General features: G+C 39.7%; 3 protein-coding genes and 2 long non-coding RNA genes across 5 annotated transcripts in view; 4 read left to right on the top strand and 1 right to left on the bottom strand.

Annotated features, from left to right (window-relative positions):
* The window catches only part of LOC311095233, a 374,729-nt gene that overhangs the window by 178,969 nt on the left and 170,729 nt on the right, over positions 1–25,031 (bottom strand). The gene's annotated exons all lie outside the window — the stretch shown is intronic.
* LOC311097810 (uncharacterized protein) lies at positions 5,820–7,695 on the top strand (the record flags this gene model as incomplete). Its single annotated transcript, XM_084137675.1, has 4 exons — positions 5,820–6,261; positions 6,595–6,912; positions 7,010–7,351; positions 7,670–7,695. The coding sequence occupies exons 1-4, from the start codon at positions 6,201–6,203 to the stop codon at positions 7,693–7,695; spliced, it is 747 nt and encodes a 248-aa protein (XP_083993801.1). The 5' UTR covers positions 5,820–6,200.
* Positions 7,893–8,786, top strand: LOC311066704. The gene is made up of 3 exons (XR_014603127.1): positions 7,893–7,955; positions 8,101–8,181; positions 8,293–8,786. It is a non-coding gene; the product is annotated as an uncharacterized lncRNA (long non-coding RNA).
* LOC311097802 (uncharacterized protein) lies at positions 13,856–16,322 on the top strand (the record flags this gene model as incomplete). The annotated part of the gene is made up of 4 exons (XM_084137664.1): positions 13,856–13,932; positions 15,840–15,868; positions 15,960–16,034; positions 16,176–16,322. Exons 1-4 carry the CDS (start codon positions 13,866–13,868, stop codon positions 16,320–16,322), a joined length of 318 nt encoding a protein of 105 aa, XP_083993790.1. The 5' UTR covers positions 13,856–13,865.
* Positions 22,709–24,377, top strand: LOC311095164 (uncharacterized protein). The gene is made up of 2 exons (XM_084133569.1): positions 22,709–22,902; positions 23,575–24,377. Exon 2 carries the CDS (start codon positions 23,590–23,592, stop codon positions 24,241–24,243), a length of 654 nt encoding a protein of 217 aa, XP_083989695.1. The 5' UTR covers positions 22,709–22,902; positions 23,575–23,589; the 3' UTR covers positions 24,244–24,377.

Here is a 25,031-nt window from a genome sequence, read left to right as displayed (position 1 = left end):
GGAACCCAGTGTGCCTGTATCTTTCTCTATTGCTGTTCTATTACAAGATAGAAAGTCTAAGGCCTTCAATAGCCGTACAGCAAACCTAACTAATCTGGTGCCTATTACACGTCAAACTAATATTGCTGTGGGGAAAAGTAAGTCTGTTAAGTTAGCACTCTTTAACATCCGCTCACTTAAAAATAAATCACTTCTAGTCAATGACTTAATAACCACAAACAACCTGGACTTTATGCTTCTAAATGAAACCTGGCTAGAAGACAGCTGCAGTGCAACAATCCTCAATGAAGCAGCCCCTCCTAACTTTACTTTTATGAGTGTCTGCAGAGCTGTTAAGAGAGGTGGGGGTCTAGCTGCTCTTTTTAAAGATATCTATCAATGTAAGCAAATATCATTTGGGAATTACTTGTCTTTCGAATATCTGGGTATTGTGTTAAAAGGTGCTCCACGCATTTTACTTTTCATTATTTACAGGCCTCCAAAATACTCTCCAGCCTTCGCTGAGGACTTTACAGAACTGTTATCAACAATTACCTCAGAGTTTGACTGTTTTGCCATTGCTGGAGATTTTAACATTCACATAGATAGTGCAGAGAACAATATGGCAAAAGAAATCAAAAGTGTTTTAAAAACTTTTGATCTGACTCAGCATGTACATGGACCCACACACAATCGTGGACACACTCTAGATTTACTTATCAGTAAGGGTCTAAACATTTCATTGATTGTTATTAAGGATGTAGCACTGTCTGATCATTTCTGTATTTTCTTTGATATATTGATCTCTCCTGCCACTGAAGCTAGATCTGTGTCTGTCAAGAAGAGATGCTTAAATGAGAACACTAGTGTACTATTTATGAAGGCTATATCCTTAACACCAAGCATATCTGCTGACTCTGTTGATTTTCTCCTTGATTCTTTTAACTCAAAAGTTAAAAGTGTAATTGATGATATTGCTCCTGTTAAAGTCAGGAAGAAGAGTGGCAGACAAAAAGCACCTTGGAGAAACTCAACAGCAGTGCAAATTATGAAAAGACAATGCAGAAAAGCAGAGCGCATGTGGCGGAAGACAAAACTTGTAGTCCATTATAACATCTACAAAGACAGCCTTCATGCTTTCAATATGGAACTAGGCAAAGCTAGACAGACTTTCTTCTCAAATATTATAAACAGTAATTTAAACAACACACGCACTCTTTTTGCTACTGTAGAGAGACTGACAAACCCCCCAAGCCAGATTCCCAGTGAAATGCTCTCAGAGAACAAGTGCAATGAGAAAATCAATAATATCAGAAAGGTGATCAGCACATCCTTGAGTTGCTCTGGGGTCAGACAGATCAAAACACCTGAGAAAGTAGTTACTATGTCTGACTTCAAAGAAATTGATGGCAAAATTTTGGAAGAAACCGTACAGCACCTTAAAACATCAACCTGCGCACTTGAAACACTTCCCACATCATTTTTCAAAAGTGTGTTTAACAGTTTAGAAGCAGATCTTCTAGAAGTGGTAAATGCTTCACTTCTCTCTGGGAGTTTTCCAAACTCCCTGAAAACTGCAGTTGTCAAGCCCCTCCTGAAAAAGAGCAATCTGGATAAGACCATATCCATATCTTGTCTTAAAAGACAAGGTGTTCAGGTGGAGAAAAAACTTTTTCTTTACCTTGACATGCAACCTGCAGTCTTCCTCCACCTGAACACCTTGTCTTTCTAGAAGAAAATTGTCCAATTTAATCATTAAGAAGACAAAATGAACATTTTTGAACAAATTACTGTAGCTTCAGCTTATATACTGTACTGTATTTTCGTTTACTGTTGTGAAATGGAAAATCAATAATCACTAATCGAGAATCGTTAATAATCGAAAATCGACTGGGGACTTTAATAATCGTAATCGAATCGAATCGGGAAATCAGACAGATTAAATGGTAAATGGACTGCATTTATATAGCGCTTTCACATATATATATAGCGCCTATGGCCACCAAAGCGCTGTACATATAGCCTCACATTCACCCATTCACACACCGACGGCGGTGTCAGCCATGCAAGGCGCCATCCAGCTCGTCGGGAGCAGCTGGGGTTAGGTGTCTTGCTCATGGACACCTCGGCACTTGGTCAGGTGGAACCGGGGATTGAACCACCAACCTTCCAGTTTGTAGACAATCTACATGAACCACTGAGCCACTGCCGCCCCAAATGATATTTAACGAGATTAACCACCCCTAGTATGACTATATTTTACTGACCAGATCGATTCTTCCAAACACGTTGGGCTAGGATGTTCTCATGCTGGTCTCTAAACATTGGAGACTTCAGTTCCCTTTCTTTCTTTTCTTTTTAGTCTAAATCTAAACACTAAATGATATATTTGGGGGAGGCATGTGCAGAGCCATTTTCTTTGAATTTAGGTAAATGCCATGATGAAAAACTAAATTTTTTCCAACTCATCAGCCATGGTGTTTGCCGCTTCCAGACATTCATTAAATTGTTTTAATAACTCTGATGCAATTTGTAGATGTTTTTTAAAGAGAAATAATAAAATGATAAAGTAAAAGCACAAAGAAATACAAGGAAAGAGATAAACGAGAAAAAGAAAGAGAGATAGAGAAAGAGAGATGGCATTCACAGCTGATTTGTAACCAAAACGTCAAGATGCACTTACTTAGTTCCACATGAATTGCAAACAATCAACACGACTACTTATAAATATATATAAAAAAAAAACATACTTAAAATTCACAGCTTAGCTACGACTGTCAGGAAAACGCCTGGCCACGTCTCCCTTCTTCTTATCTTTCTTCATCTTCCTCTTGGTTCATCGCATTTCACTATTCAGCGCCACAAGAACAGCACATGGTCAAATGGTGGTATTGTTAACAACATTACCATTATCTAAATATATAAATCACGAAGGTTGAAGATGGCACCGGTGTGTGCGGCTTGCCGTCTACCCATTGCGTACTTGTTATGTTTTTATTGACTTTGCTGCTTCTACGTTGTCACTCGTTGATCGCTTATGATCGGCAACAACTTTTAGATATTTATCATGCCATGCCAAAGCTTCTCGGAACTTATCCCGATCTAAACAACTATGAGTTTTACTCACCCGGCCACCTATGCTGGCGTGTCTGTGAACTTCCATGCAGGAGACGCCGGCGGAGACGTGGAAAACGGAGAGCGTTGCGGTTCGGTTGAAGTCAGCCTGGGCACTGGGCTTCACCTCGGTGTCGATCTCCACCTCTTTTGGATTCAATCCGGCATTATCGGCTTTTTCGAAAGGCCGCGGATCAAAATCGTCGGTGGATGCGGTCGATTATCCCCTCTTCACTCTTCTGGCTGACTCGACGGATCTCTCCATGGCTCCGACGCACGAATGTGAATCATCACAACCTGTGTTCACTTCGCAGAGCTTCCGACTCTTCACATGAAACTGGTCATCGATACTGTTGGATCTGACATTCTGAACATTATCAACAATTGTCAACTGTTTTAAAGTCGCCACTGTGACTCCCATTCTTAAGAAGCCCTCACTTGATCCTGCTGTATATGAGAATTATAGACTTATATCCAACCTCCCATTCATATCTAAAATTCTCGAAAATCTGTTTTGATACAGCTGCAGAATTATTAGCTTATTCACTCTAACTCTGACATCTTTCAGTCTGGCTACAAACCCCTTCACAGCACTGAGTCTGCTCTTCTAAAAGTCCTCAATGATATTCTCATGACTACTGATGCTGGGGACACTGTAGCCCTAGTGCTACTAGATCTGAACTCAGCATTTGATTTCGTTGATCATAAGATCCTTTTATCTCGACTGGCACTCAAACATCCTCAGCGACCCACCTCACCTGTGGTGTGCCCCAGGGATCGGTTCTGGCACCTCTACTGTTCTCTCTGTATACAGTATGTTACCCCTGGGAACTATCATGAGTAGATTTGGTGTGTCTTACCACTGCTACGCGGATGACATCCAAATCTACATACCCATAAAACACAAAGATAGCCAAGCATTTGAGAGATTAGATGCATGTCTTCATCAACTTGAAAATGAATTAATCACTAATTGCTCTCTCTGTATAGGTCACTAAGGTCAAGAGATCAACATCTTCTGTCTGTCCCTCGATCTGGCTTACGATGCAGAGGTGATGGAGCTTTTGCAGTGGCTGGGCCCTCAGTTGTGGAATAACCTCCCACTATATGCTAGAACTGCGTCTACACTAGCTGAACTTAAATCTGTGCTTAAAACTCATCTTTTCTCTTGTGCTATCAATTCTGTGTAATTCTACTACGTTTCTTGTCTTCATTTTTATTTTCATTTTCAATTTAATTTGCTTTATACATAAAATATGATTTGATTTGATATAAATCATGGTTTTATCATCTGCAATGCTTTTAAAACATTTTCAGCTTTTTTTTTTTTTACTTTGTTTCAAAAGATTTATTTATAATTTAAAGTATTTTAAATAAATTAATAATTTAATTTGATAAGAGTTTAATTATTTTGATCTTTACTTTTCAATATGGCTTTTTTGAAAAAAGCACATCAAATAGTATTTCTACAAAATAGAACAATAGTACACACTACACTTGTCATTATTAACAGCAGCGCTAGAGGGCGCTTGACTTTAAAACGTAACTATAGGTGGTAAAAAGCTGTTATTACTGTAATAAGCACATATGACCTTCTCACCCTCTTTTATCCAGTCTAAAGAACTCTGTTCAACAAAAGCACTGCCCACTTACAAGATTATGAAACAACAAAACTTCCAAGAACTCATTTATTTATTTATGTGTTTATGTGTCTGTATATGTTTATGTATCAAGCCTTTTTAAACCATCTAACACACATGTTGGTGCTGTCCCGCTTGTTGTGGAAATGATCTGTTTAGTGGCGAGACTGCAGTGAAAAGCAAACCCACTTGTCTTTGAAGTACTTTATTCTTGCAAGAAGGCCTTAGTACAGTAAATTCCCTTATAAGGTAAAGCTTGGGACTTTCATTAACATAAGCTTGTGAAAGCACATATTCAGGTCATCTACAGATCTTATCACCCTTGTTTTATGCAGCACACACACCAAAAGCTCTATATGGAAAGTTCCCCTGTTCCCTTTGACCCTCTTCAGCTTCTCACCTTTTCTATCTGTGAAGCAAGAGATGCTCCAAGTCCTCTTCAAAAACACATGTGGTTTTAACACCCTTAAACGTCATGTAACTATAGCTACACACATACACTCTCTTCCTATGACCCTAAAGTTCGCAGGCCAAGCTCAAACTAGGCTTTAGGTTGAGCTCGCCCTGCAAATTCAACACATCTTCATTTGAACATTTTATTTCATTTTCAACCATAAAACTGTATGCAATGTCTATTATTTTCTTATTTGATCTTTCAGCTTGTCTGATAATCTTTATTAACTGCTGTGCACGATGAATCAGTTTATCTCGAGGGGGTTGAGTCTTGGTGGAAGACCTTCGCCAGTGTCTTTCTCTCCTTCTTCTCCGTCTTGCGAGCTCTCTTTGCGTGGATCCTCTGGAGGAGTTCAACTACAAGATCGTCCATAACAATCTCAACTTTGTCTGTCACATTTACATTTCTGTTTTCTGTTTCATCATCATCTGTTACACTCAATGCATTCAACCAGTCTTTAACATGTTCAATTTCTGGGGTTTTCATATTCAGTTTTCAGGAGAAGCATTTTCAGAAGAAGACGATTTATCAGAAAAATGTATTCCAACATTTATTACAAGCTTTATGTTGAATGTAACTAGTGATGTCTGTGTGTCTGAATGATGCCGCAGCTCTCTATATATATTTTGTGTGAAATATTGTTTTTTAGTGGACTCAAATTAAATGGGTTTACAGTAATAATATGCTCACATTGCTAGCACAGTATGGCCTGGTTTCACAGACAGGGTTTAGATCTTGGGTTTGTAGAGGAAAGTTGAGTGTCACTCAGAGTCAAGACCATTCAAAACCACAGGGCAAAATCCTCAGTGTTAAAGTACACAGTTCAGAGTCTATATGAGCCCAATCTACAGAGAGGACAAAGTTACACTGGTATAGTGTCACTATATAGCAATGGATTTAAACACTCGGTTGGTCAGATGAGAGGAAGTTAATAACCACAGGAGGAGCTGATGATGTTTAAAGGAGGAGCTGTAACTATATATAATGAAGAGGAAGACTGACAGAAACAGAAAATGGCTGATAAGTGTGATCTGTGTCTGCTGGGACTGATCATTCTCTCTTCACTTCTCACAGGTAAAGAAATCTGTATTTTCTCTAAAGACATTTAGTGGAATTAGTCTGGAAAGAGTTCATTTGAACATGCTCAGTTTATTCTTGCACACATTCACGTTGTGATCTCAGAGTTGTGTATTGATACACACAGATCATACTGTATTATTCCTGATACTGGACATAGTGTCACTCAAACATCTGATGATGAAGAATTATCTTCATATTAAGAGTGTGTCAGTGATTTGAACAGCTCTCTGATAAAGACTAATAGTTTATTCTGGAGAGTGTGTTGTTTGCATTAAATGAGAAATAAAAGACTGTAATTGAATCTTCTGCTTTTTAATTGTGTTTCAGGAACCAGTGGAGTGTTTGATCATGTGTTCATCAGTTCTGTTGAAAATGTCTCTCTGTCCTGTAATGAAGCTCTTTCTGACTGCAAATCAACTACATGGATCTACTATAAGAGCTTCAGAGATTCAGCAGAAGTTAAACTGATTACTGGAGGGATCAAGAAGAACGACACAGAGAGACATGAGAGACTGAGTCTGGAGTCTGACTGCTCTCTGAACATCAAGAATGTCACAGTAGAAGATTATGGATATTACAGATGCAGACAATATATGAATGGAGAACAAGGACCTGCTGCACGTGTTTTTCTGCATTTTCTTCATGGTAAGTTTATGATTATGTGGTCAATTTAAAATGGGCAGATTCTCCCTTTAAACTCAGATGATGATTGAAGAGTCTATGATTTGTGTCTTGTGTTCAGTTTCAGTGTCTTCATCATCATCATCATCATCATCATCATCCTCACAGACTGAGATCAGGCCAGGCCGCTCTGTGACTCTCTCCTGTCAGTTGTATTCAGATATACTCTCCTGTGATGCTTGGGTCAGTTATGAGGGAGTTGAGCTGTTGTGGGTGAATCAGGCTGGTGTTGATCTGAAGACAGACTCCAGATATCAGATATTATCATCATCAGATCAAGATGACTGTATCATCACTCTGACTACAACACTCCTGAATGAAGATGACAACAGAGAGTGGAGATGTCAGCTTACTCGCAGAGATCAACTCGAGTCCTCAGTCAGATTCACTGTCAAGTATTCAGGTGAGAAAACACTCTTTTCTGACAGATTTGTGAAAACTTCCACAGATTGGCTCTACTCTTTCTGATGGCTTCATACGTTTTGGAGTTGTAAAATATTAGTGGTCAAAGTCATAAACTGCATAACAATCCTTATAATTCCCAATATTGGCCTCCTACATGGGTCATACATGATATATTGCATAAATCAGACGAGTGTATTAAAGCCTAGTATGACCCATGTAGGAGGTCGGCTTTAGGAATTATAAGGCTTATGTCCTTCATTCAAGCTGAAGGTTTATTTGCAGAAGCTCAACTGTGTTTCACTCTCATATAAACCAGGAATAGGTTATACAGTAACACAGTAATACAGTAATACAGTACAGTCTCTTCTCAACTACTGCCATTCTCCTCCTGACAGCTTGAGAGTGAAGTAAGAAGATAATAGATGACAGACTCGTGCACATATTCATCATTTCTGTGATGTGAAGCTCCAGTATTATGTGATGATGATGTTGTGTATATGTGGCATTATGTGTTGAACTGAACTAACAGACGTGATCCACAGATCCAGCTGATACAGCATCAGAAACTGAAGTCAGTGTGACTGCTGGATCATTATACAGAGGTACGACACGTTCATTTATACTGACAGCTTTATAACATTAAACTATCAGTCAGTCTGTAAATGCTTCATCAATAACTGTTGATAGTTGAATACCCTTGACTTCAGTCATGTACAGTTTCTCTTCTTCCTCTCATGTTTCCTGCAGTGATTGTGAGTATTGTTGAGATCGCAGTGTTTGCTGCTCCTACTGTGATTCTTCTTCAGATCATCTGTGCAAGAAGAGCTGGTGAGTTTTGAGCCGCACACAATCTGATGATTCACACTCATCTGATCTGGAACAATCTGCAATCATGATAAAAACACATACGAGAGGTCAGTCAATGCTTTTATTTTGCAGGGAGGAAGGACTCGAAGCACCCAGAGGAAATAGAGATGCCGACAATATTAGAATAAAATACTGATGAGTTTAGAGCCAATCTGCAGCAATATTTACAATAGCAGAAACTTACAGAGGATTGTTCATTGTTTTAGTTTCTTCTTCTCAGAAAACAGAGAAAAAACTCTGAGCACTTATAGTGACATAATCAAGTTTAGATTAAAATGTGTTTTTTTACATATAAAAAGCCAGATTTATTTTCATTGATATGGATTTTATGGATATATTTTCCTACAGTGTTGAAAGTCATTCTCTTGCGCTTCATATGTAAACTGCTTTAAATATAATATTAATACAGTAATGGACAGACTCAGACTGTATAATCTCTCTCTGTTCTGTGTGATGGAGCTGATTTGAGGATTCTTGGATCTTGTCTGTTCATTCCTGTTTTTAGCATCTTTTTTCATTTTGAATGATTGCTATAATTTTCTTAATAAACCTCTGCAGTTGTGTTTAATAAGTCTCCTTTCCTGAGATGTTTGTTACGAATATGTTAATTCTCCTTCATGAGCTGTGTGAAGTGTTGGGTTGGCCGACACCATGAGCAGTTCTGTCTCAGCAAGGTTTAGTTGAAGGTCCTTCATCCAGCAAGAAATGTCTGTTAGGCGAGCAGTGCAAGGAAGAAGAAATTAGATTTCTGATTGGCTACAGCAGTCAGATGACATCACAGGTGCCCTGATAGGCTGTAAAACATCATCAGCTCTTTTGTCTTCAGAAAGCCTCTTGTCTGTAAAAGTGTCACACAGATGGCTAGTTGGGTTAAAAAGTGCATCACGTCATGGAAATGCTCCACTACACCTGATGATGTGTGATCTGTTTTGGAGCAAAGCACGCTGGGTTAACTCTCGAGGGTCTGGCTGTACTCAGTGCGATCGATTCACAGTGAAGAAGCTCCGCTCCCGCCTAGCTCTCTTTAAGAGGGATGGGAGCAAAGCATTTGCACATAGCGGTCCAGTCCCACTGCTTTGTTTATAAGGCTCACAGGTGGAGCTGGCGGAGGAGTTTGAGTCGGATCTCTGCCTTTATCAAAACTCAGCCGTTAGCTCCTCATGCCCAAACCAGAAGCATCGGCAGGCCCGTCCGATCCGGCAGAGAGCATGTTGTTGGCCCGGTCTATCTCTGAGGAGAGTTGAGATGGTGTTTTAAGTAAGCCTGTCTCCTCCCTCTCTCCAGGAGTTGGACATGATGACCCTTGCCATGGCCGGTGGAAAAGAGGAGTCTCCTCTAGATAGATTAGAGGAGTGATTCCTTGCCAGGCATGCGTGGCAGTGGGCCGGCTGGAGGCGATTCCTGTTGCACACCAAGGCGATGTTGCAAGCCGACTAAATGAAGGACCTCATCAAGGCGAGGGAGTGTCTCCAGATGCAGTCCTGGAGCTCCGGCGCTCCACAGACCTCCTGAAGTCCTGAGCCATCGGCCGCTCTCTTCCTGCAATAGTTGCCATTGAGTGGCATCTGTGGGTAAACCTTTTGGGGCTCAAGGAGGAATAAAAGTCTTCCGGCTTTTAATAACACCATTGAGACAGTGGTCCAGAAGTTCTGGGAGGCGAAAGTTAAATCAGTGGTGCTTGAGAAATACATCCCAGATCTATCTTCCAGAACATCTGTAGTGTTGATAAAGGAGGCTGGATCTGATCTTTCTTCCTCAGAGTAAACAGCACATTATAATCCATGTGTAGAAACACTCCCTGAGACAGATTAATCTCTTCTTTAGAGACGTTCATGTAGTGTGTGCAAATACTTTCTGTTTGACCAAACTGGAACTGATGCTAATAATTACTTTAAAAATACTGTTTCATAATTCAGGAGTCGAGGATAATGGATAACTTTTAAGTAACAAAACAATTTTATCACTAATAATGTAATGATTTTATTTGTAGAATTTAACGGCATGCAGGAAACTGCTATAATAAGAAAGTGAAACTCACAGTAATGCTCTCGTGTGCAAAAGAATATCCTTGTGTTCAGAGTAGATGCGTGTTGAGCCAGTGCGGTTCACAATATGCACTTCTCAGACATGTTTCACACACATGTAAAGACACTTAACTGTGGTGTCAATAAATATCAACTCTAGCATGATTTACACACTCAGATTGTCAGGAGTGCGACAGCGCCAACATGTGTATTACATGGTTCATGATACTTTAACATACACACATGTAGCGCCCTCTCCCTTAGATTTAAGCGGGAGGGGTCCTGGGTTAGTTTATTATTAGATCTCTCTTAGTAGCCTCTGAATATTATTAACTTTATTTCAATAAACCCTTATCTCAATATTGGTGTGCTTATAAACAGACTAAAATAACCACAAAGTCTTGAGAAAATATTGAGAAAATAAAAGTCAAGACCACAGACACATACACTGTCAAGAGTTCAGGAGAGAAAACAGACAAAACTTTCAGAGATTAATTTTGACTCTGGCTTCATACATACTGTCATTGTGAAATAGTTCTGATCTAAGCCATTCAATTCCTAAAAGTGACTTCCGACATGGGCCATAATGGGCTAAAATAGACTGTTGTTTGTGAAACACAGTGCAGGCTAGAAAATGAGGACAGTTTTACTCTTTTAGATCATTCTCATTAAATCCTCTATTCTCTTAAGCTGCTAATTACCTGTCAGCTTGCAGTAATTAACGATTATTTTAGTTATATTTTACAATTATAGTAATAATGATTATTTTAGTTCAGTTTAATTTTAAGAAAGGAATATTTGACAAAATTCCATTGCCAGATGATGAGAATGTTTATAATAAATAGATTTCTCTTTACAGCGAGGTGTGTGTGGGCTGTGCTCTAAGTGTGACATTACATGATTTCCGTAGTGTTTTCACAGCTGTGATCTCACTGTTGAGGTCTGGAAACATGTTACTGCTGAGTGAGAGAACTCACAGTTTGATCACAACAGAGCCGTGATCATCTCTGAACCCAGTTGATGAATTTAAAGACGGCCCTTCTGCTGGTTCTGGCATCGGTCCAGAGAGTTGGCGATCTGTCTGATCTGCTCTTTCAGTGGACGCATCGTGCCTCGAGTTTGGGCCTAATCTCCAGTCATCCTCCCACCTGCCCTCTAGACCCCATCCCCTCACACCTTCTACAAGCCGTCTCTCCCACACTTCTACCAGCACTCACACACATCATCAACTCATCCCTCCATACTGGCATTTCCCCTACAGCATTCAAGCAGGCTCGGGTTACTTCACTGCTTAAAAAAAACATTAAACAGAGAGTATAGAGAGAGAGAGAGAGAGAGAGAGAGAGAGAGAGAGAGAGAGAGAGAGAGAGAGAGAGAGAGTAGAGAGAGTGTGTAGAGAGAGTGTGTAGAGAGTAAGAGGAGGTAAAGAGAGATAGAGAGTGTAGAGAGAGAGAGAGAGAGAGAGAGAGAGAGAGAGAGAGAGAGAGAGAGAGAGAGAGAGAGAGAGAGAGAGAGTAGAGAGTAAGAGGAGGTAAAGAGAGATAGAGAGTGTAGACAGTGCCAGTAATTACAGCACTGCTGTTGAATCCTCAGAAATACAATCCCTCATACATTCATTCCAAATACAGGAATACCCTAAAAACCAATTCGGCATCAATCAGGAAGTACAAGACCTAAACAACATATTCTACAAAACAGCACAAAAAAGTAATTTGGCAATTGTTAAACCAAAGAAAACATATTTAGAGACTGACAAATGGTTTGATTTGGACTGTAAGGCTCTGAGAAAAAACCTCAGAAATTTATCAAATCAAAAACACAGACAACCAGATAATCCGGACCTACGCCTTCTTTACTGTGAGGCACTAAAACAATATAAAGCCACACTCCGGCGGAAAAAAGCACAGTTTTTGCAAAGCCAGTTTGAAGAAATTGAAAAATCTATAAACTCACACAAATTTTGGGATAAATGTAAAATGTTATACAAACCGAATCAAGAAGTTCTGGCAATCCAAGACGAGGAGAAGTGGAAAAACCACTTCCAGGAATTATACACCCCAACTGAAATTCAAAATTCTAATCAAAATGAAATAATTAATAAACTAGACAATTTGGAAAGATCAATTAAAGCATATCAGACCCCTTTAGATTTCCCCATAACAATGAAAGAATTGGAAGAAAAATTAGGAGTCCTTGAGTCCAAGAAAGCCTGTGGTGTAGACGGCATCCTGAACGAGATGCTGAAACACACAGACCAAAGCTTCAGACTGGCCATGCTAAAACTGTTCAATGATGTTCTGTGTGTAGGGTTCTTCCCTGAGATCTGGAACAAGGGCCTCATCAGCCCCATCCACAAGAGCGGAGACAAACTAGACCCCAACAACTACCGAGGCATCTGTGTGAACAGTAACCTAGGGAAGGTTCTCTGCAGCATCTTAAATGCCAGACTTCTACACTTCCTTATGAAGCACAATGCCTTGAGTAAATCCCAAATTGGCTTTCTTCCAAAATGTCGCACATCCGATCACATTTTTACATTACAAACACTAATTGACAAATATGTACATCAAAACAAAGAACAAATTTTTGCTTGTTTCATTGATTTCAAGAAAGCATTTGATTCAATCTGGCACGAAGGATTATACCTAAAGCTTATCGACAGTGGAGTAGGGGGGAAATTCTATGATTTGATCAAATCGATGTACACAGCCAGCCAATGCACTGTCAAAATTGGAAACCAAAGAACCAAATTTTTCCCCCAGGGGCGCGGAGTGAGACAGGGCTGCAGTTTAAGCCCCACCCTCTTCAACATCTACATCAACCAATTGGCCAATACATTAGAACATGCTACCTTTCGAGGTCTCACTCTCCACGACACAGAGATCAAGTGTCTACTCTACGCAGACGACCTGGTTCTCCTGTCGCCCACTAAAGAGGGGCTTCAGGACAGCCTGGATCTGCTGGAGGATTACTGTCAGTCCTGGGCCCTGACCGTCAACCTCCAGAAGACTAGAGTCATGATGTTCCAGAAACGTATTCTCTATACTCCTGCTATTATTTGGTCAGTTCTGTGGGAAGCTGAGCTGTTGTGGGTGAATCAGGCTGGTGTTGATCTGAAGACAGACTCCAGATATCAGATATTATCATCATCAGATCAATATCACTGTATCATCACTCTGACTACAACACTCCTGAATGAAGATGACAACAGAGAGTGGAGATGTCAGCTTACTCACAGAGATCAACTCGAGACCTCAGTCAGATACACTGTCAAGTATTCAGGTGAGAAAACGAATGAGTCTCATGAATCAGTGTTAAAAGTTTTAACTAGTTAAAATATAATGATGCTTTTGTACAGTATGAATCATCTGAACAAACATTCGTCCTTTACAGCTCCAGCTGATTCAACGACAGCAGTGAGTCCTTCTACACGAGGTACATGATGCTTTTACGCCACTGATGATGTTATTCACAGCTTCGTCTAACATAATTCTATAGAAAATATGAATGTTACCATATAGATATTTTACCTCAGTGTATATACTGTTTTATCTGTCTATAATTGCCCCAATCTGCCCTGTCCGTCTCTGACTCTGCTCGATCTCTTCTTCAGTCACAGTGATGTCTGGCGCTGCAGTCGCTGTTCTCCTTCTTGCTCTTCTCTGGCTGATCTGCAGAAAAAGAGCTGGTGAGTTATGAGGGAAACGCCTTTTCTCAAAATTTTGAAGCCTTTAACTCAAAACCGTAGTGCCACTGCACACCGATAACAGTGCAGCGATCTGAGGTTTGTCAGTGGGAACTGCATGAATCTATGGCGAAGAGGCGTGTCTGCGGCAGCCAATCGCGGCTCAGAGCCTGCAGAAGGGGGCGGGGCATCTGCCTATTAAAGCAGCTCATATCCGGCATAGGGATCAGTAGGCATGTCGCGATAATTAAATAACCGTCTGATCGCGATTATTTGATCTAACCGCGATTGTTTCAGGCAACCGTGATTATTGCGCGCTTTTATAGGCCTACGGCACAAGGGGGAGTCATGGACCGAAAGAAACAGACAAGCACTAATTAAGTTTTCCTGCAATATATTCAAAGTCATCTGAAGCCATTCCATAGCTTAATGTTTGGGAGAAGTATATTTACATCATTTAATTAAAGTTTGGAAAGCTCGTCTTCCCTCCCCTGCAGCTGTCAATCATTCTCCATTCAAACAGCGCGGGCGCCTCGCCCGGTTACGGCAGGATGCCCGGTAAAACGTTATAATGCTTGATCTGTAGAAAAGGGGCTATGGATTTGCATAAAATGAATTTAAATGTCTGGAGTTTGCTGTTTTTAAATGACTCGCTACCGTGTGACTGTTAGATCACACACATCACAAGGACTATGAATTGGCATCAAACGCACAATAACTGGAATTTAAAACTGAATAACCAAATGATCAATAAATTGTTGGACAGATATACACTGTACAAAGCGCTCTCCTTCAGCGCTTCCTGCCTCTAGTTTGGGCCTATCGACTCCAAGGTCGTCCTCAAGCCAAGGCATGGCTATGTGCCAAAGTTATTACGCCGTCCGCTTTTCCCGATTCTCTTACTCTGCCTTGTTCGGGCTTTAGGAGTATATATACAGCGCTCTGTCCATTTCAGCGAGTCAGAGCAGCTCTTTGTATGCTTTGGTGGGTTTCCGGTCATGAATCAGAGAGTATCCCCCTGGATAGGACACTATCACGTTGGCTTATGCTTCGGTGGGCCTTCAATGCCCCATAGGAGTCAGAGCACACTCCACCAGAGGCGTCTTCATGGCCGTGGTCCAGTGGTGTGTCTATTGGCCACATCTGTGCCGCAGCCGGCTGGTCGTCGCCTTCACCTTCGCCAGATTTTACAAATTGAAGATCACTGCGCCGCAGGCACAGATCCTCCCTGTCTAGCTGGAGTTCACCTCAGAGGGAGCTCAACCCACTATGATCTCTCCGGAGGCGCCGACCTCAGTCCGAGCCCCTTTTGCTCTGCATAACTTGTCCGTCCCTAGCCCTAACCCCCCTCAAAACATTCCTACCAGACCAAATACAACACCATGTCTTAGTCCGGTCGGACAACATGGTGGTAGTGTCCTAAATAAACCACCAAAGTGAACTCAAGTCATGGCCTCAGTACAGACTAGCCCGGCACCTTCTTCAACCTGCGCTCTCTGAGAGACTGAACCAGGGAGAAGACATGCTGTTCCTGGACAACGTGTTCCCAGGGGAATGGTCCCTCCATCCCCATAGCATTAATCTGGAGTATCTTTGGCAGGGCAGAGGTCGAACTCTTCGCCTCTGAAGGCAACTCTCACTGCCCAATATTCTTAACAAAGGACAAAGGACAATACGAGTAAACATTCTGAAAGGGAACGACTCGGTTACTTACGTAACCTCAGTTCCCTGAGATATACTATAATACTGCAATACTCGTTCCCGTTATCTCAGGGAGCTGAGGTTACATAACCGAGACGTTTTTATCTCTCACTTTAATGATTGAACAAAATCTTATTGCTAAGATTCTGTGTTTTGCACATGTGTGTTTGCTCATAAATACTCATATTTCATGAGGCACTTGTTTTCAGATAATAAAAGAGGGACTGGCGACTCTGCGGTGAGTTCAGTAATGCAGTGATTTAGATTTGATTACTGTCTTTAAAGCTCAATAAAGTGTCACTCATGCAGTTTAACTGTTTGTTCTGAAGGTCAAAGATGAGGATGAACATACAGGGACGTATGAGACGATCAACATGTCCATTCCTCCCGCGGCAAGAGCCAATGTGAGTCCACTAAATCACCAAACATTACGTTCAATAATATGATTTACTAAAGGCTTTTGTGTTATTCTACATATCATAGTGAGAGATATGTCTGATGTGTGTGTTAAACTCGACTCTCTGCACGTTTGCATTGATGTTTAGGAGCAGACAGATGATGTGACTTATTCTGAGGTCACTTCTTTCAATACAAAGCCTGTAAAATCACTCAATGTGAGTAGATACCAGAACATGAGTTTGATTCTTTACGCCTCTGTGAACAAGAACAAGACCTTCACAAATCAACATTAATGATACAGATCATGAGCTCATCATATCAGGAGCAGACGGGAAGATTTCATCTCTCTTGGGTTTGGAGGAATTAAATGTGTGTGTGTGTGTGAACGAGCAGATATTTGTTGAATGTCCTGTGAATATGAAAGAGGTTTATTGTGAATCATCATCTGGTCAGAGCACAGAATCTCATCTATATGATCACAGCTACAGTAAAGTTAGAGACTGAAGCCCTCATGTGTTTCATACAGGCCAGACTCAATCTAGCGTCTCACAAGCCTCTTCCATGAGTCGATAGTCTGTTTATCCGCTGGATTTCTGTCTGAAAATCTTCATGCAGAAGCTCATGCTGAAATGATCCTCTTGCTTCAGCTTGTATATCAGCTGTTTCTTCTACAGAGAGACGTCCGTCTGAGAACTACATCAGTGTCTGCTCGCATTATATTGCTATAAAATATTCAAAAATTTGACATTGCAGTGTGTATATGTCACACAATTAAATGTCAGATATGTCTCCTTCAGATATGTCTTTTTTTCCACTTGTCTTTTTTGAACACACACACACACACACACACACACACACACACACACACACACCATTATATCATTAACACACGGAAACTCAAAAGGTCTTCAACACAACCAGTCAAAAAAATTAGAGTTCGGTTTAACTTGATAATATGTGACTGTTATACAGTATAATTTAGATACTGTATATATAATAAAATATCATATTTATATTTCATATTATATTTTTATATATTTTGCATGAGAAAACATAAGAAAAAGGTCAATAAAGATTGAGAATCAATGTTCAGAAATTATTAATTATTGTTATATTTTGAACTACGCTGTATAGCTGTGTTTTGTAGTGTGTTTGTTGACAAACTCAAATTTGTTTATTTTTAATTATAAAAAAATGCCATTATTTTATATGAAAAAGTTAATAATAGTATTTTAGTTTGTCTTGTGTATTGTTTTGATTTAATCTGTCATATGTCCATATTGCAATGAACCCCCACCAATGGGGCATGTTGTCACATTACACTTCCATTCAGGGGTGTTTCTAGGTTTAAATACACTGAACCTTAAGTAAGGTTAGGTTTATACAAACTGAGAAAGTCAAAAGTGTGCGTTTGCGCCCCCTACTGTTCATTAAGGACAAGAAAACTGACCATTTGTCAAATTTGAACGACCGTTTAGAGATTTTTGCTGTGTGATTCAGTTTAATTCAGATTTCTAGGTCGTTTGCCTGAATGATTCAGTTAACAACACTTTCCAATCGGTAACTGCAAACAAACAAACAAACAAACAAACGAGTTTTACAACAACAAAACAACTTACAATCATCAAGAGAGTCTCTGCTGTCATTCCTTCTCATGATCCACAATACATTTCCACTGTTTCCTTCAATCTTCTGCAGTTCTTGAACATTTCCTGAAACAATCCATCACACACACACACACATGCACACAAACACACACACACCTGCTTCTCCTCCATCTGTGTTTCACCCTCACAAACTCCAGCTTCATGTTCCTTAACTTTACACTTTCCTTCTTGTTATATGCTTGGTTCACTCTGTCAATCACTCTATTTTCTACAAATAAAGAATCTCACAACCGCATGCCAACACAGTTCAACCATACATGAGCTGTGTCCCAATATGAAGTCTGCATCCTCCGAAGGCCGTATTTGAAGGCCGATTGCCAGGGCCGGATCTACCATATGGGCAATCTGGGCACGTGCCCAGGGGCCCTTGAGCAGAGAGGGGCCCTCCGTGATCGGAGTTTTTTTTTTGTGCGCTACATAAAAATAGTATACACAAGGCTTGGCCTCGATCTTGATAATTAACCAATCATAATAATAATTAAAAAAAAAAAAAAAAGTTTATATTACATTATATGATTCTGCTCTTATTCATGCAAATGCTTTTAAACAATTCATGTGTGACAAGACAAAAGTGTGACTGTGACACACACACACACAGAGAGAGAAAGACAGCACGTCAGAATACAGTTCTCTTTCGTGCTTGAACTTACAATAACACACACAATTATGCCAAAATGTCCGTTTTTTGTCAAGTATCTTCAAAACATAAGAGCAGTCTTGTGATGAACGTGACGAGGTGTGAGAGAACGAGTCGCGTGTGAGATCAGCGTCTCTGTCGCAGCGGCTGCTCTTAAAGAGACAGCAGCCAATAAAGCTTTCTGTCAGTAAAGTTAACAAAGAACAAAAAGAACAGAGAAAATTACTCACTGCTCTTGACTAAAGAACGTTTTTAGCTTTAATAAGGATTAGTCTATATTTCATTTATAATTTATGCAGTGCAGACTGTTTGATAACTTTATTCAATATCGGTATATGTCCTAGACCTACCTGTTAGACAGTAAGGACAATGGTAAATATGACATATATTTTTTACTATTGTATTATTGAGACAAATAACAAGTTTGCAAAGATGTCAATATTTAATTTAGTAAAAAAATATTATTTTAATTTGAAAACAGTGCATTTAGTTGTTGTTGCTAGTTTGAGTTGAGAAATACACATTTCAGCATTATCACTAATCTGTGTGTGCATTTTACTTGAGAACCAAGCAAGTTGACTCATGAAACCATTTGTTTATTATATCGCAATTGCATATCGCAATCGCAATATTGACCTCAATAATAGCAATATGACATTTTCCCCAAATCGTGCAGCCCTACTTTTCAGAAAAAAAAAATTGTATCATTGTCTTGTGAATTTGTCATTCAGCTTTTGACCAAAAGTGATTGGCATGTCAAATCCCACACCTGGTGGGCCTTAGTAGAGTGTGTGTGTGTGTGTGTGTGTGTGTGTGTGTGTGTGTGTGTGTGTGTGTGTGTGTGTGTGTGTGTGTGTGTGTGTGTGCGTGCGTGTGTGTTTGTGTGCGCGTGTAGCAGAGAGAGCTTACAGTGATATTGATGTTGGTCTCGGGCTGGGGCCGGGTTAGGGATTGAGAAAACTGTGGATTGAGTGTGTGTGTGTGTGTGTGTGTGTGTGTGTGTGTGTGTGTGTGACACGATGGGTCCTGTCTCGACTCTTTGACTCGTTCAGAATCGCCTTTGACCGCTTCAGAGTGGCTGGCTACGGGCATGCACAAACATGTCCTTAAAACAACCCTTAACGTTTGTTTTCAAAACTGTGCAACTCACCGAGTGGTTAGTGGTGTTCGTTGATGATTAAAAACAAATATATCGGCGAAATGTATGATTTCAATCCGTTTTATTTGCTATAGTGGAACTATTTTTTCAGATACCTCACAACCACGTATAATCTTCCGCTCGATATTTGAGTCTGAAGCGTCTTTTCCATTTCCGGTAGCGCAGTAATATCAACGAGCAATGAGTCCTCCAACAGAAATCAATGGGATTTTACTTCCGATCCTACCACAACTAAAACATTTAATTCATTTTGACTTTGCTGCTTCTACGTTGTCACTCGTTGATCGCAACAACGTTTAGATATTTATCATGCCATGCCAAAGCTTCTCAGAACTTATAACACCTCCCATGATTCAATGAGAACTTCTAATTAGGAGATACGGCCACTTCCGGTTAAGAATTAGAGTGTCAATATCTCATGACCCACATATAACAGAGACATCAGAGTAGACTCGCTGGAAAGGTGAGAACCAAGGAGGTTTCCAAAGAGTCTACTCTGATGTCTCTGTTATGTGTTGGTCATGAGATATTGACACTCTAACTCTATATTCTATAATTCTAATTCGGCCAGATATCAATATCTTCAAACCACCCAAACCACTCAAAGCCAGGACCAGACCCCTCCAAAACCACTAAAACCTAACCCAAACCACCCAAAACCACTCAAAACCAGGACCAGACCCCTCCGAAACCACTAAAACATAACCCAAAACCACTCAAAACCAGGACCGGACCCCTCCAAAACCACTAAAACCTAACCCAAACCACCCAAAACCAGGACCAGACCCCTCAAAACCACTAAAACCTAACCCAAACCACCCAAAACCAGGACCAGACCCCTCCAAAACCAATAAAACCTAACCCAAACCACTCAAAACCAGGACCAGACCCCTCAAAACCACTAAAACCTAACCCAAACCACTCAAAACCAGGACCAGACCCCTCCGAAACCACTAAAACCTAACCCAAACCACTCAAAACCAGGACCAGACCCCTCAAAACCACTAAAACCTAACCCAAACCACCCAAAACCAGGACCAGACCCCTCCAAAACCACTCAAACCTAGAATTTCAGGGTCCTACAACATTCCGTCTCCTTACGGGCGTTGCATTTGGATGGCTATAACAGGGTCATTTAGAAAATGAACTCAAAAGCCTTTAAATCCTAAATGAAAACTCAGAACTTCACAAAAATTGGTGAGCATATGTGAAATAACATTGTAAACAAGCATGTACAATTTTATGGAGATCAGACCATAGGTGGCGCTATAACTGTTAAAAAGCTTTGAAAACCATATATTTCCTATGTTAAATTGGCTGGAAATGGTCTTTTCCATGTATGATGTCAGTGGTTAAATGATTGCCAAATAAAACTTAATGTCTTTTTATGCATTTGTGATTAAAGGCCTTAAATGCTTGAACCCTGATAAATGCTGCTTGCAGCTTTAATTTAAAATTGGAATTCTCTGAAATTAAAAATCTTTCGGAACTTTTGGGATACTGGAAGTACACAACTGCAGGAAATATATCACACTTTGCAAGTGATTTTTGGTTATTTAAAAAAAAAAAAACTTACATATTGTAGCTTTAAACACCTTACATTTTGATTCCCTGTTAACTGTAGTAACAAACTGTCAGAATAATATACCCATTTATTGACATTTAGCGAGAAACCTTATAATTTAGAAAATAATCGTATGTCAGAGGTTATGTCTACCTTCAACAATAAGTGTGTCCTCCCTTGAGATGTAGCCACATCCTCCAGTGTCATATTGCATCAACCAAAACCATTGTATCATTTAAAGAAATAGTGTATCTTTAATTAAAGACCATTGTCATGCTCTTAAAGTGTTAACCCATTGAGCACAGTAAATCAAACTAAACGGCCCACTTTGCCTGCATTCACCCTACATTTATTTTTAAAGGGATAGTTCACTTTGAAATAAATTTTTGGTATGTTTTAGCTTACCTCAAGGGCATCCAAGATGTAGGTGTCTTTTTTTCCGCAGTAGTTTCAATTTTGATATTTTTAGGTCAAACCGTTCTTGTCTGTCAGTCATATAATGCAGGTCTATGGTCACTGTCTCAAAGAGCATGCACAAAGTCCAAATTAAAACAATTCCCCATCGTCCAAATTAAACAATTCCCCATCGTAAGTACACATTGATGGCCTAAGACACGAAACGAGCGGTTTGTGTGAGAAAACGAACAGCATTTATATTGTTGTTACCTCTTGAACACAGCCGCGTCCAAATGATCTGAGGGCACGGGCGGGTATAGATATATACACTAGATGTCGCCTTCGCTACTGCAGTTCATTGGAACGAAACCGTACCCAAGGCGACAACTAGTGTAAAATAAAATAAAAAAAGACCCATCTCAGAGTGCTTTATAGAATGTACGGTTACAGTATACCATATGGTCATGCGATTGAAAGAACCTCAACACCTGAGTGTGTTTCCTAGATGGGAATCAGCTGTGATTTATATTATTGCATAATTCAATCAGCTGTTTCTCAGTAACAATAGGATAAAATACAGGGGATATATTTGTGTTTCAATTCACAATATAAACAGCTGTTTACCTTGACTTTAGCCTGTAAGGTTAGGTTTAGAACATGGTGTTATCTGTTCTGACATACAGTGTTAAAGCATTGGTAAATTTGCCAGTACAAATCCATTGTTTTGGTCTTGTTTGAGCTTGTGTGTAAAAGAAGTTCAAGCATTTTAAATTTGTGTTAATTGTATGCATTTTGTGTTAAAGCAACACGAAATGTGTTAATAGTATAGCTTACACAGACGGATGTAGTGCTAACTAACCGTGTTAAGAGTTTTGGAAAATTGTATTGAAAAATCTGTCATAGCAATTGTAAAAAAACTGCAAATAACAGTCCAATTGCATGTGTAATAAAGGCTTGTCAGGCTTGGTACATCAGAGTCTGTAGAAATGGTTTCTTGAAAAGGAAGAACTGTCAGCTATTCACTTATGTTTGATGAATATCTGCTATAAGAAGTGGTGTCAAGCATGAACGTCAAGTGGAATTGTACACTAAGAATGAATGAGTCACAAATGAGCCACCAAATGAAGAGAAAAGGAATCTATAGCAGTACTTCTTTTAATAAACACAAAACACTGGAGAACACATTTTGCAATGCAAGACAAAGAACGGAATAAACTGAGTGCTATATATAAACAGGCAAACAAAGGGAGCTAAATGAAACACAGGTGAACTTAATTAGTGACTAACAGACTATCATGGTTAACTTGTAGCTCAACATGAGTTCCTATAAGAGCAGCCAAAAGGAACATTCTCTCAACCCCAGGTCAGGACTGCACACGGATTAAGCGTTGTAGTATTTTTGTGACTGCAATATTCAGGCTCCACACGGATTGAGGACAACTTTTCAGCTGTACGGTAGTGCACCTTTGCTGTTTTAGGCTTGTTTTTTTATTTTTATTTTTTTATTCCATTTTCTCCATTAACTGACTTGATTTAGTACAACTAAAAAAAGTTTAGTTTAAGCAAAAGTATAGATATTGTCTTTTTTTTACCTGTCCTTGTGAAAAATATCAGAATCAGAAAATCTTAACTTTATATTTAATATTGAATAACATGTAGGCTACAGCAGATCAAATTAAGTGTACTTTAAAGCACAACAAAAAGATTTTTAAAACATAATGTACTTTAAAGTAAAACTCTTAGTTTGGCGTTTGGCTTTTTTTTTTTTTTTTTTTTTTTTTACAGGTACACATCCAATACCAATAAGTGTGTGTTATTGGTTATTGTTGTTTTTTTTTCACAAGGGTACATAGCAATTCAAAAATATAGTTTTCTAGACAGCAACATGGTGTCGGCCCACATCTGGTACACATGGATTACACACGGCCCAGATGTGGGCCGGATCTGGTTGCTGTCTGGGTTCTTGTATGGTTTTCTGTTGCAAACTAATCTGGTTGTGCTATTTTACCTAATGCAACTTCCATTCTCAAAGTTCCCTGCAACAAAGCTTTGACCTTTTATCAAAAATATTACATTCTTAAACCAAATGGCATGATTTCACTGAATCCACTCTTCATTGTAGACTTTAAAGATCAACATGGAGAAAATCATCCTAATATTCCCTCTGATATTGCTGGTGCTGCATATACAAGGAGGAGAGTTCCACAACGAGGAGTGTTTGCCTGCCGAAGCTCCACAGCCGGAAGTCGTGGAGTTTGACAACACAATCTATGCCACTAGTGAAGTAACTCCCAGCTCCAATTTGCCACGTAACCAGCCAAAGATCTTTGGGCAAATCCTCTTCAAGCAGGTCTTCCCCAATGGAGATTTAGAAGTGAAAATCAACCTCCGTGGTTTGCCTGCCATCGATCGTCAAGAGCGTGCCATGCACATCCATCAGTATGGAGACCTCAGTCAAGGCTGCATCACTGTTGGTCCTCATTATAATCCAAACGGCGTTGACCACCCTCATCATCCTGGAGACCTGGGCAACTTTGCTTCCGAGAAAGGAGTTATAAGGCAGTTCCTGACGCTTCCAGACGCCAAGCTCTTTGGGCCTTATTCCATTCTGGGACGTGCGGTGGCGGTTCATGAGAAGGAGGATGATCTGGGAATGGGTTCAGATGAGGAGAGTAAACTCAGTGGGAATGCTGGACCGATAATTGCTCTCGGTGTGATTGGTATTACTACTCCAAGTCTGTGGCAGAAGACTGAAGTGCCCCCCAAGAAAATATGTGGAGGAAGGCACTGAGAGTCAAAGATGAGGGAGTCGGATATGGTGGAAGGGCAGATTCAAATAGGATAATCATGATTTTCCTTGTGTATTCTTTGTATGTGTCCTACATTAAAGTATATTTCATAACCTGAACATTCCCATGTTTTTTTTTTTTTTTTCTTGGTCTTTTCAGAGGTTTTTTGGCCATAGCTTCCAATAGTAAATGCACTCTTAAAAATAAATGTAGGGTGAATGCAGGCAAAGTGGGCCGTTTAGTTTGATTTACTGTGCTCAATGGGTTAACACTTTAAGAGCATGACAATGGTCTTTAATTAAAGATACACTATTTCTTTAAATGATACAATGGTTTTGGTTGATGCAATATGACACTGGAGGATGTGGCTACATCTCAAGGGAGGACACCCTTATTGTTGAAGGTAGACATAACCTCTGACATACGATTTTTTTTTTTTCTAAATTATAAAGTTTCTCGCTAAATGTCAACAAATGGGTATATTATTCTGACAGTTTGTTACTACAGTTAACAGGGAATCAAAATGTAAGGTGTTTAAAGCTACTATTTTTTTTATATATATAATGACCAAAAATCACTTGCAAAGTGTGATATATTTCCTGCAGTTGTGTACTTCCAGTATCCCAAAAGTTCCCAAAGATTTTTAATTTCAGAGAAATTCCAATTTTAAATTAAAGCTGCAAGCAGCATTTATCGGGGTTCAAGCATTTAAGGCCTTTAAGCACAAATGCATAAAAAGACATTAAGTTTTATTTGGCAACCATTTAACCACTGACATCATACCATTTAA

The sequence above is a fragment of the Abramis brama genome, assembly GCF_963993115.1.
Source record: "Abramis brama genome assembly, chromosome: 1".
NCBI classification, from domain to species: domain Eukaryota; kingdom Metazoa; phylum Chordata; class Actinopteri; order Cypriniformes; family Leuciscidae; genus Abramis; species Abramis brama.
Note: the sequence above shows the minus strand (reverse complement) of the source record. Positions and strands in the feature narration are given on the sequence as shown.

What these genes read in the sequence shown, in the direction of transcription:
- LOC311095164 (XM_084133569.1), top strand. Translation starts at nt 23,590, where the DNA reads ATGGAGAAAATCATCCTAATATTCCCTCTGATATTGCTGGTGCTGCAT.